This window comes from Eleutherodactylus coqui, chromosome 4, assembly GCF_035609145.1.
Source record: "Eleutherodactylus coqui strain aEleCoq1 chromosome 4, aEleCoq1.hap1, whole genome shotgun sequence".
Lineage (NCBI taxonomy): Eukaryota > Metazoa > Chordata > Amphibia > Anura > Eleutherodactylidae > Eleutherodactylus > Eleutherodactylus coqui.
The window spans coordinates 109,300,037-109,312,236 of record NC_089840.1 but is presented as its reverse complement, the minus strand read 5'-3'; the positions used below and the strand labels follow the sequence as shown (position 1 = coordinate 109,312,236).

Sequence of the window (12,200 nt, the reverse complement as noted above, 5' to 3'; positions counted from 1 at the left end):
CATTTTGTTTGCTCAAAAAATATGCAGCATGTTCTATTTTACTGCTTACAGCATACAGATAGAGTATATATGAAACTAATTAAACTTAGTTGCTCATTGAAATAAATAGGAGCATGCTTGCGTGTTATTTTTGTGTTTGCAAATACGCAGTTTCAACTCCCCTCACGGATCAGATCCATGAAGGGAGGTGAAATGTACACTTTTTTTAACTTTTGCATGATCACCATTATCCATTGGATAGCGGCGATCATGTGACCAAGGACCGCGTACCGTGCCCACCCGTGAAATCTTCAGGCTCTCAGCTATGTTTGGTACTCTTGCGCATGCGTGTGCCATAATGGCAATGAGCGCAGAAGCCGGGGTAAGGTCCATGGATAAACCCAGAGGCCTTTGGTACATAATTTCATCTGCCCTCACAGATAAGATCCGTGAGGGGGGATGAAACTTACATATTTTCAACTTTTTTTTTTTACTTAACGTTATCCAATGGATAACAGCGATCATGTGACCAGGAACCATATACAGCGGTATATCTCTCTGCTCTCGGCTACACATGCTAGATGGGAGCAAAGAGATTTTACATTTCCCAGGCCGCAAGCCCTTCTGCGCATGCAGCCAACATTTACGTCTGGTGCACATGCCTGAAAGGACCAGAACGTCGCAGGACAACATGGAGGTGGAGCATGAGGGGAGCTGAATCTTTACCTTTATTTAACTTTTTTTTACACTTTTATGTGTTCTCTGTGGCCCCCCATGACAGCTCCAGGTTGCCAGCTACCTTTGGCAACCAATAGCAGGGAGCTGTCACTTCCACAGGCCCCATGGCTTTAATCCTCAAGGCGAGCGTGTTTTTATGGCCCTGGAGGTTAAAGCCTACAAAGCCAGGATGTAAAAAGGCAATGGGGCGGTCACTAAGGGGTTAATTGCGTATAGGGCAACGGAAGACTCGCATCCATTGGAGAATCTGCGCTAAAATAGAGCATGCTGCGTTTCTTCTTCCACTCACGGATTACACCACTCTTATCTGTGTGAATGACAAAAGCAAAAATACATGGCTTTCAATGCCCGTATTTTACCGATATTCCGCACGAACGGCGATTGTGGATTCCGCAATTTAAATCCTAGTAAGGGGGTGTTGTAAATGGTTATAGATGGTCATTTCTTACATTCACCTCTTCCCTTTTGGATCTGATCTGAGCATTGGTTTAAAAATGTGCGTAAAACATTCCACAACAGGGTGGAGTGAGCTTGGTCTTGCAGTGTCAGCAAAGTGAATCATTGCTGCTGGCTCCTAGCTTAGGTGGCGTAGGCCAACTATTGGCTTAAAAAAAATAAAAAAATCACTCAAATGAGCAATTTTCAGCAATATTTATCCCATAACTAATTGCTCAGCAGTTGCTAGTGGCTTTGCTTCTGCTCACTGAAACTAAGTGGCTAGCGAGCAAGTTATTGTTCAGTGTTAACAGGCAGTCATTCATCTTTGAACGACTGCCTGTTCACAGTGAATGAAGGTGGACGGCCGGAAAAGATCCCCACTGCGCTCCACCTCCATTCGCTCAATGACTATCGCTTCTGTTTGAAAGCACCGGAGTGACGCTGTTACGACACTTCTTGCTTCTCTGCTAGTCAGGATGTCACATTCCGTTTTGACCAGGAGAGGAGCAGGAAGTGTCGCAGCAGCACTGCACCCCCAGTTGATTTCAATGGGAGTTAAGCCTGCACCTGCACTTCCTCCCCTGTCTATTTCTGACATCTGGCCCGCTGCACTGGACAGCTGCAAACCCCCGTCCAACTACTGGAGGATAGGTCATCAGCGAAAACATGGGCAGACGACCCCTTTAATTCTGACCTATCACTGAGAAGTACACCAATATGTAACCTTAGTATGTGCCATATTTAACAGCATGGTACATGCTGTTTAATAAATAAGGTGCAGTAACCGAGCTTTGTTAGGCTGACTTTTGGCACATTTAAAGGGGTTGTCCAGTTGTAAACTATGACGGCCTGTTTGCATTATAGGCAATCCACAGTAAATCAGCAGGGGCCTTCTTCCAGGGACCTACACTGACCAGCTGTTTGCTAGAAAAAGGAGCTTGTTCACTGAGCCGTTGTGTGGAGGAAGCAGACAGCACTGTTATCACTGCAGTGGTCAGATTTGGTATTACATTCAATGAAGTGAATAGGAACTTTTCCAATACCCTGGTAATACTGAGGGCAGATTCAGTTGAGCGTGGTTTTGTCGCTTTATACTGCTATGATAATGACAGTCGTATAACAGGACAAAAGAAGATCACTGATCTCTATGGTATTTCAGTGGTTTCGTTTTTACCATCTCTTTTCTCAGCTGTGATTTGTATGGCTGGGAAAAGATAGGACCTGCCCCATCTTCCCCACACATAGTGAATACATTGTGCAAAGAAAATTGGGCAGCTTTTATCTTCCTGCCCTCTTTTTTTTTCAAATGGTTTGAACTGCCAGCAAAGGGGTAAGGGATTCCCCTCATTCAGGCACAACTACGCTCGGTGCCGGCGAGCATAGTTGTGCCTTCGGCAGTCTGAACGAGTTCTAGGGCTGGCAATTAACTTAGAAATAGAGCTGCACACATCAGATGAGTGCACTAGCATACCGTCCCAGAGAGCAGTTTGATCGGTTAGGCTCACAAGCAATGGACCACCACCAATCTATTATTGATGGTCTAGCTTGGGGATAGGCCATCAATATTTTACAATTGAATAGCCCTTTAAAGTAGTTTTGGATAAACCGGTGACAGACATGTTCAGTCTAAATATCAAAGCACATTCATTACTGGTGTTGGGGCAGAATTCTAATGGAAGTTGCATCGTTTTTTGGTACAAATCAATTTAGACAGATTTACTATTGTTTTTCACCAAAAAGAATAGATGTTACACTTCCCTCTCTCCACTTTTCAACAGTGTCTAGAAAGGTGGTGCATGGTTTGCTGATTGGCTAGAATATAGAGGTATTTATGATATGCAGCATTTTAAAAAAGCCACAAAAGTGACGCCAAATGTCCAGGCATAAACATAAAGAAGTGTCAAATTTATCAACATCGCGCAATAGTTGATAAATTTCATATTTTAAACTGGATAAAAGGAACAACAGTAAGCCAGAAAGTTGTATCAGTAAATTACCCCCCCAAAAAATTCCCTCCATCATTCTTTTCAAGACAATTGTGTGAAAGAACTGGTATGATTCAACTTCTACACCAATGTTTGTCTAAGGTGAGCCTTTTATTAAAGACTGGTTTTAGACTGCTTTCTCCACATCTCACCAGTTGAAGTATGAAAAGTTAGCAAAGGGTGGTTTCACATCTGCGTCGGCACCTCCGGGTGGAGGTTGTGTCACATCTGCGTCGGCACCTCCGGGTGGAGGTTGTGTCACATCTGCGTCGGCACCTCCGGGTGGAGGTTGTCTCACATCTGCGTCGGCACCTCCGGGTGGAGGTTGTCTCACATCTGCGTCGGCACCTCCGGGTGGAGGTTGTCTCACATCTGCGTCGGCACCTCCAGGTGGAGGTTGTGTCACATCTGCGTCGGCACCTCCGGGTGGAGGTTGTGACACATCTGCGTCGGCACCTCCGGGTGGAGGTTGTGTCACATCTGCGTCGGCACCTCCGGGTGGAGGTTGTGTCACATCTGCGTCGGCACCTCCGGGTGGAGGTTGTGTCACATCTGCGTCGGCACCTCCGGGTGGAGGTTGTGTCACATCTGCGTCGGCACCTCCGGGTGGAGGTTGTGTCACATCTGCGTCGGCACCTCCGGGTGGAGGTTGTCTCACATCTGCGTCGGCACCTCCGGGTGGAGGTTGTCTCACATCTGCGTCGGCACCTCCGGGTGGAGGTTGTCTCACATCTGCGTCGGCACCTCCGGGTGGAGGTTGTCTCACATCTGCGTCGGCACCTCCGGGTGGAGGTTGTGTCACATCTGCGTCGGCACCTCCGGGTGGAGGTTGTGACACATCTGCGTCGGCACCTCCGGGTGGAGGTTGTGTCACATCTGCGTCGGCACCTCCGGGTGGAGGTTGTGTCACATCTGCGTCGGCACCTCCGGGTGGAGGTTGTGTCACATCTGCGTCGGCACCTCCGGGTGGAGGTTGTGTCACATCTGCGTCGGCACCTCCGGGTGGAGGTTGTCTCACATCTGCGTCGGCACCTCCGGGTGGAGGTTGTCTCACATCTGCGTCGGCACCTCCGGGTGGAGGTTGTGTCACATCTGCGTCGGCACCTCCGGGTGGAGGTTGTGTCACATCTGCGTCGGCACCTCCGGGTGGAGGTTGTGTCACATCTGCGTCGGCACCTCCGGGTGGAGGTTGTGTCACATCTGCGTCGGCACCTCCGGGTGGAGGTTGTGTCACATCTGCGTCGGCACCTCCGGGTGGAGGTTGTGTCACATCTGCGTCGGCACCTCCGGGTGGAGGTTGTGTCACATCTGGGTCGGCACCTCTGGGTGGAGGTTGTGACACATCTGCATCGGCACCTCTGGGTGGAGGTTGTGACACATCTGCGTCGGCACTTCCGGAGGTTCGGTCACAGATGCGGCTGAAAATACCAGAAGAAAAAGCGCTGCATGCAGCAATTTTTCTTCCGTCCAAAAGCCAGCCAGCTGGGCGGACCCTGATTATAGTCAATGGGGTCCACATGGTGCTGTTCAGTTCGATCATGGGGATTCCCCTTTCATGCTCCCCAAATGGAGCAGGAAAACACCCAAAGTTATTCAGAAGGGCCATAATATTTATGTAAGGGAATGCTACATGTCATTACCATTTGTAACACAACTATGACATATCCCTCTAAGGGCTTATTCAGACGACCGTATATCGACCAAGTATTCACGCCCGCCGATATATGGCGTCTCTCTCTGCAGGGAGAGGAGGCTGGAAGAGGCGGGAGCAGTGCTCTGAGCTCCCGGCCTCTCTCTGCCTCCTCTCCACCCCCTCTCTGCCCCTCTTCACTATTTGCAATGAGAGGAGGCGGGGCAGGGACGGGTCTAAGTCTGGGAATTAGGTCCGTCCCCACCCCGCTTCTCCCCGCAGGGGGGCGGAGAGGAGGCAGAGAGGGGTCGGGAGCTCAGAGCACTGCTCCTGGCTCTTCCAGTCTCCTCTCCCTGCAGAGAGGGACGAAGTATATCGGCCGGTGTGAATATACGGTCGTCTGAATAAGCCCTAAAGCTGGCTGTCCACAAGTGAGGTGTCATTGCGAAATCCACGGTGATAAATTGGACACGGAGCTGGCATGACACGCTTTCCATAGGAGTTCCCATTTTGTGATCTTTATTGTGTGCATATTTTACGCAACATGTGTGACTGGCAACGTGGGAGCCTTTGGCAGATTGGTACAGCGTATTAACAATACGTTCGAGCGAAGGGGCATTAATACTGAAGACGGGGTGCTACAGCCCTAAAATGTGTTTATGTATGCTGGTTTGAAAAAAAAAACAACCCACAGAGGAGTTGAACTAAAACTAACCTAACGTCTTGCGCTTCTGTTACTGAAGTTTCCCCCACACCCACTTTTAACTCACGGGAGCTTGTAATATTTATAGAAGGCAATGCCACATGTGCTCAGTACGATCTGTAATGCAACTAGAACATACATACCGGTATGGAAGGCTGAAAAAAGACATATATGTCTATTCATTTCAGCCCACTACCCCCCAATATTGATCCAAAGAAAGCTAAAAAAAGTTGAAGCCAATGAATGGGGAAAGAAGGAAAGTTAGCTGAATATACAGACTGCAAGATACTAGTGTATCAGTTGCCATATCCGGATGTGTTTATTTTAAAAAGGCCATTCTAATGTACCCTACATAAAAGCATCAATTGGGCAATACATTGGGCACCCTGCCAATGTGTCAAACTGTAGCCAAAAACAAACATTTCACAGACGAGATACATTTCCTTCTAGAGGCTCAGTACTGGAAGAAGCCATAGACACCATGTATGATCCATACGTTCCCATGACAGCTACTAGCACTCTACAAAGTAGCAGAAGACACCATAACATGCAGCCATATTTCATCAGACGGGAACAACACACTACATAAGAGGGGATTTATAATAGTCACAGTCCAATAACTGCACTCCAGGGTCAGACAGTGCGCTGCTAGAGACTTTCTATCAGTTGCACCGTCCGTGGCCAGCAGGGCTTGTGTCGGGACTAGAGGGCAATAAGCAGGGGTACAATGTCTGACCTGAGATGCCTCCACCGATGACAATGACATCATATACGGGGCTCATGGCTGCTGCGCTGCTTCTCTAACAGGCTGTGCAAGACACATCAGCTGCATACAGACGAGCCCGCATGACCCCTCCCTCTCCCCGTAGCGCCTACTGTTTACATTGGTCAGGGGCTCAGCCGCCTTCCCTCTCTGTGTGCTGAGCGGCCGGGCTGCCCGCCAGGACGTGGAGGGATTGGCTGCTGATCGGGTGAGCCTGCAGGATCCGTCCTCTCCCAAAGTTCTCTGTATGCAGTTCCAGGACAGTTAAGGGGGGGGTCCCATAGTGTCCACTGCAGCCTGTATTTACACCTATATACTCAGGTTGTGACGTATATGCCTTATGTGCACTGTATATACTGGAGCTGTGCACTGTGCTACACACAGCCGAGCACTATAGCTTCTCAGACCTCACACGGGATAGCGGATTCCACGATCGCCATGCGCACGAGCATTGAAAGGCATGCATTTTTGTTTTTTCATTTCCATGAATTACGTATTCCGCAAGCGGAAGAAAATTGCGTATGATTGGCGGTAAACACTTGGAACTTCAAAGGGTTATAGAAAAGCCGTCTGGAGGGGAGAGAGATATTTCTTTTGCACAGTCAATACGCTGTACGTAGCGTACGTCCGTGCGGAAAAAACGCATCCCGATCATTCTCCATTACTTTCTGCAAAAGTAAATGCTGCGGAAATTTACACGCGGAATCCGACGGGCTGCGGATTCTGTGGGAAAGCAGGAGTTAAAGTTAAAAAAAAGGTACTGCGCATGTGCTTCCGCACACATCCGCAGTACAGACCCGGACAGGTAAGCAGGGTCGCCGGCCGTGGGCAGGGTCGGACGCTACTACAGGCTCCCGCATGCGGATTCCAACCCACCTGTGGACACGTGCCCTAAGGGCAAGGACGCATGGCACATGTGCAAATACGCCCGCTGCTATGGAGTGTATTAGTGCATGAACCGAGTTTCTTTTTCTTCTTCTTTCAACTATTCAAACTCCCCGCAAGTACATGCGCTATTTTTCTGTGCATTTGCACACCAAAGGTTTTCATAGAAGTCAATGTGGCACAAATGGAATACACAAGCAGATGCGTAATTCTATGGGGGAAAAGAACACACTTGGAACTCCTTAGCCATTGCAATCGGTGCGTCTTTGTTTGCTGCGCGCAAATGAATATGCAATGCAGGGGCAAAAAGTGCAGTAAAATACGCTAATGCGCAAGGGAAAAAAAGCATCGGTCATTCCACCCCCACCCCCCACCACCACCTTCACCTCTGTGCTGCACATACGCAGAAAATAGAATCCAATGATTCCAATGGGTTTATTCATATTTCCGTATTTTGCGTGTCCTTTTTGGGTGTGCAAGAAAAAGAAATAGAACATTCTCTATTTTTCTGCGTATTTGTGTATCAAAGGTCCCCGTAGAAGTCAATGGGGGTGCGCAAATGCAATACACAAGTACCGTATATACCGGCGTATAAGGCGACGGGGCGTATAAGACGACCCCCCAACTGTCACCTTATACGCCGGTATTCAGTGGAGAAAAAAAAAAAAATTTTATTACTCACCTCCCACGGCGTTCTGTCGCGCTCCGGCAGGATGTCGCTCGCTCCGGCAGGCTGTCGCTCGCTCCTCGTCCCCGGCGCAGCATAGCTTTCTGAATGTGGGGCTTGAAATCCCTGCTTCCAGAAAGCTAATACACACGCCGGCAGCCATGACATCATTGAATGGCTGTGATTGGCTAAAGCACACGTGGCTTCAGCCAATCACACTATTCAATGACATCATTGAATGGGTGTGATTGCTAACACGTGCGCCTTCAGCCAATCACAGCCATTCAATGATGTCATTGAATAGTGTGATTGGCTGAAGCCACGTGTGCTTTAGCCAATCACAGCCATTCAATGCTGTCATGGCTGCCGGCGTGTGTATTAGCTTTCTGGAAGCGGGGATTTCAAGCCCCGCATTCAGAAAGCTATGCTGCGGCGGGGACGAGGAGCGAGCGACAGCCTGCCGGAGTGAGCGACATCCTGCCGGAGCGTGACAGAATGCCGTGGGAGGTGAGTAATAAAATTTTTTTTTTTTACACTTTTTTTTTTTGTTTTACCGGCGCATAAGACGACCCCCGACTGCAGAGCAGATTTTTCGAGGTTCAAAAGTCGTCTTATACGCCGGTATATACGGTAATTCCACTGGAAAGAAAAACACCTCTGGAACTAACTAGTCATTTTAATTGGTGCATTTTTGTTTGCAGGAGCCCGCAGCGGAATTCGACCCTGTGTCCAGCCGGCATCTGCGCGTTCCTATATTTTCTTCTTTTATGTACTGCGGATGGTCCGCATGGCAAGCCTGCAGTACAGGGTTTTTTTTTGGTTTTTTTTAACTCCAACTTTTTTTTTAACTTTAATGGAAGCCACCCGTGCGGTAACCAAAGTAACATGGAGCATGCTGCGTTTTCTTTTTTATCTGCGAACGGAAATCACAATTGGTTTCCACTCGTGTGCGGTAAGAATCATTTTTCCATAGGATGCTATGGAGGATAATTTCTGCAGAATCCCGAGGCAGACATCCGCTTCGGATTCCGCAGCAAAAATCCGCCCGTATGCATGAGGCCTAAAGATGAGAAATGTGAAGATTCAATCCAGCACCAGTATTCTTTAAAAAAAAAAAATCACTGCTCTATTGAAAAGTAGGTCTGTGGGAAGGGTGGACAAGTATACAATGTCATATCCTTTAGCGTTATTTAACACCTTAGTGACCAAGCTTTTTTCCGTTTTTCTATTTTCGTTTTGTTCCCCCCTTTTAAAAAAATTGTAACTCCTTTATTTGTACTTCGACGTCGCTGTATGGGGGCTTGTTTTTTACGGGACGAGTTGTATTTTTGAATGACACTTTTTAATGTACCATATAATGTACGGAAAAACTTTTAAAACAAGTGGAGAGAAATGGAAAAAAATAAAATTCCACCATCTTTTGGTGAGTCTTGTTTTTACGACGCACAAACTTCAACAAAAATGACCTGATAACTTTATTTTATGGGTCAGTACGATTACTACAATACCAAACATATATAGTTTTTTTTCTGTACTACTTTTATTTGTTTTCAAAGATATTTCCTTTTTTTAAATTATTTTCTGCCACCATCTTCTGCACGCAGTGGCTTTTTATTTTTCTGTCAACATAGTTGTGCAAGGGCTCATTTTTTGTAGGACATCCTGTAGTTTGCGTTGGTACCATTTTGGAATACATTTAGAGGGCCCTCAAAAATGATTTCAGTAACCTAGGATCCAACCTTAGGGCTAGGCCCTCCAGGGTAGTTTTCTTAGAAATACCTGTACCACGAGCCAGAAAGGCAGCAGGATCTTAGGGAGGTAAACAAGTGGCTCCGGCGTTGGTGTAAGAAGGAGGGGTTCGGGTTCCCAGAGAACTGGGCTGACTTTGCTGTTAACTACAGGCTCTACCGTAGGAACGGGCTGCATCTCAATGGGAAGGGTGCAGCTGTGCTGGGGCATAAGATGGCTAGAAAGTTGGAGGAGTGTTTTAACTAGAGACTGGGGGGAGGGCAAAAAGAAAAACAGGTGGGTAGACAGTGTAGATAGCGACCTGGGACCAAGTAATGGGAATGGGGGTCAAGCAGGGGGTGGGGTTAGTACAGTTAGAATTGACAGTACAGCCGTTAGTAGTAAAATTAATATAAAGAACAAAAATAACCATATAAATTGTATGGCAATAAATACAAGAAGTCTGATCAGTAAAGTGGGTGAGCTTGAAGCGAGAATGACTGATGAAAATTACGATATAGTTGGAATGACTGAAACATGGCTTGATAGTAACATAGTATGTAAGGCCGAATGAAGACAATGTCCATCTAGTCCAGCCTGTTATCCTCCTGTGTTGTTGATCCAGGGGAAGGCAAAAATAACCCAAAAGCAGGAGCTAATTAGCCATTTTGGGAGAAAAATTCCTTCCCAACTCCCTTATGGCAATCAGACTAATCCTTGGATGAACCCCTAATAGTTCCTACCTGCCTGTATACCCGGATTAACAATTAACCTAAGATTTATATCCTTCCGCTCCAGAAAGACATCAAGTCCCCTTTTAACCCCTTAGTGACAGCCCTATCGTAAAACTACGTCCTGCTGTTGCAGGACGTGTATGGAGGGAGGTAGCGGTGCTATCTCCCTCCATACAGCGCGGGCATCAGCTATTTATTACAGCTGACACCCGCGGGCAATAGCTGCGCTCGGCTGTTCGGGCGATCCCGGCTATTAACCCTTTAAATGCCGCTGTCAATTCTGACAGCGGCATTTAAATCCCCCGAACGCTGTTCGGGGGTCCCGCACGCCCCCCCCCCCCCGCGGTGAGATCGGGGGAGCCGTGCAGGTGTCATGGCAGCCGGGGGCCTAATGAATGGCCCCAGGGCTGCCTTAGCAGACTGCCTATCAAGCCATCCACACAGGGTGGCTTGAAAGACTGCCAGTAAAAAAGCAGTATGACGTAATGCTATAGCATTACGTCATACTGCAGGAGCGATCAAAACATCGCATGTTAAAGTCCCCCAGGGGGACTTCAAAGTAAAGTAAAAAAAATAATCAATAAAGTTTTTTTAATTGTTAAAAAAAAAAAAAAGTTCTAAAACTTTAAATCACCCCCCTTTTGCCATATCCATTATTAAAAAAATCAAAATCATAAAATAAAAATATGTATTTGGTATCGCCGCGTCGGTAAAAGTCCGATCTATCAAAGTAGTGCATTATTTTTCCCGCACAGTGAACGTTGTCTGAAAAAAAAAATAAAGAACGCCAGAAATACACTTTTTTAGTTACCCTGTCTCCCAGAAAAAATGCAATAAAAAGCGATCAAAAAGTCGTATGTATTCCAAATTGATACTATCGGAAACGACAGGGCATCCCGCAAAAAATGAGCCCTTGCTCAACTACATCAACAAAAAAATAAAAAAGGTATTGCGCGCACAAAATGACCGCAGAAAATAATTGAAAAAAATTAAATATCTTAAAAAAAAAATAAAAGTACTACAGCAAAAAAAATACTATACAAGTTTGGTATCGTAGCAATCGTACTGACGCATAGAATAAAAATATCAGGTCGTTTTTGTTGCAATTTGTGTGCTGTAGAAACAGGACGCACCGAAAGATGGTGGAATGTCGTTTTTTTTCCATTTCTCTCCGCTAAGAATTTTTAAAAAGTTTTTCAGTAAATTATATGGTACAATAAATAGTGCCATTGAAAAATACAACTCGTCCCGCAAAAAACAAGCCCACATACAGCGACGTCGATGGATAAATTAAGGAGCTACGATTTTTTAAAAGGGAGTAGGAAAAAACAAAAATGGAAAAAAGCAAAAAAGCTCCGTCACTAAGGGGTTAAACTTCTCTATGGATTTTGCCATCACCACATTCTCAGGCAGAGAGTTCCACAGTCTAACTGCTCTTACAGTAAAGAACCCTTTTCTGTGTTGATGATGAAACCTGCTTTCCTCTAGACGTAGCGGATGCCCCCTCGTTGCAGTCGCAGTCCTGGGTATAAACAGATCACGGGAGAGATCCTTGTATTGTCCCCTCATGTATTTATACATAGTTATTTGATCACCCCTTAACCGTCTTTTTTCTAGAGTAAATAATCCCAATTTGGATAGCCTCTCTGGGTATTCCAGTCCCGTCATTCCATATATTAGTTTAGTTGCCCTTCTTTGAACCCCCTCCGGCACTGTAACATCTTTCCTGAGCTCCGGTGACCAGAACTGTGCGCAGTATTCCATGTGAGGCCTGACAAGTGCCTTATATAGTGGGAGGATAATGTTCTCGTCCCTCGCCCCTATACCTCTTTTAATGCATCCCAAAACTTTATTAGCTTTTGCAGCAGCTGACTGGCCTTGGTTACTTCAGTTTAGTCTACAGTCCACTAGTATCCCCAGGTCTTTTTCCATATCACTTTTCCCTAGCAG

The 12,200-nt window shown here is 46.6% G+C and overlaps 1 protein-coding gene across 1 annotated transcript in view; it reads right to left on the bottom strand.

Annotated features, from left to right (window-relative positions):
* The window catches only part of LOC136625620 (amine oxidase [flavin-containing] A-like), a 79,957-nt gene extending 73,626 nt beyond the window's left edge, over nucleotides 1-6,331 (bottom strand). Inside the window, exon 1 of the mRNA XM_066599974.1 lies at nucleotides 6,210-6,331. Coding sequence (XP_066456071.1) covers nucleotides 6,210-6,255 — 46 coding nt within the window. The 5' untranslated portion in view covers nucleotides 6,256-6,331. The remainder of the gene's footprint in view (nucleotides 1-6,209) is intronic.
* Nucleotides 6,332-12,200: the final 5,869 nt, after the last annotated feature.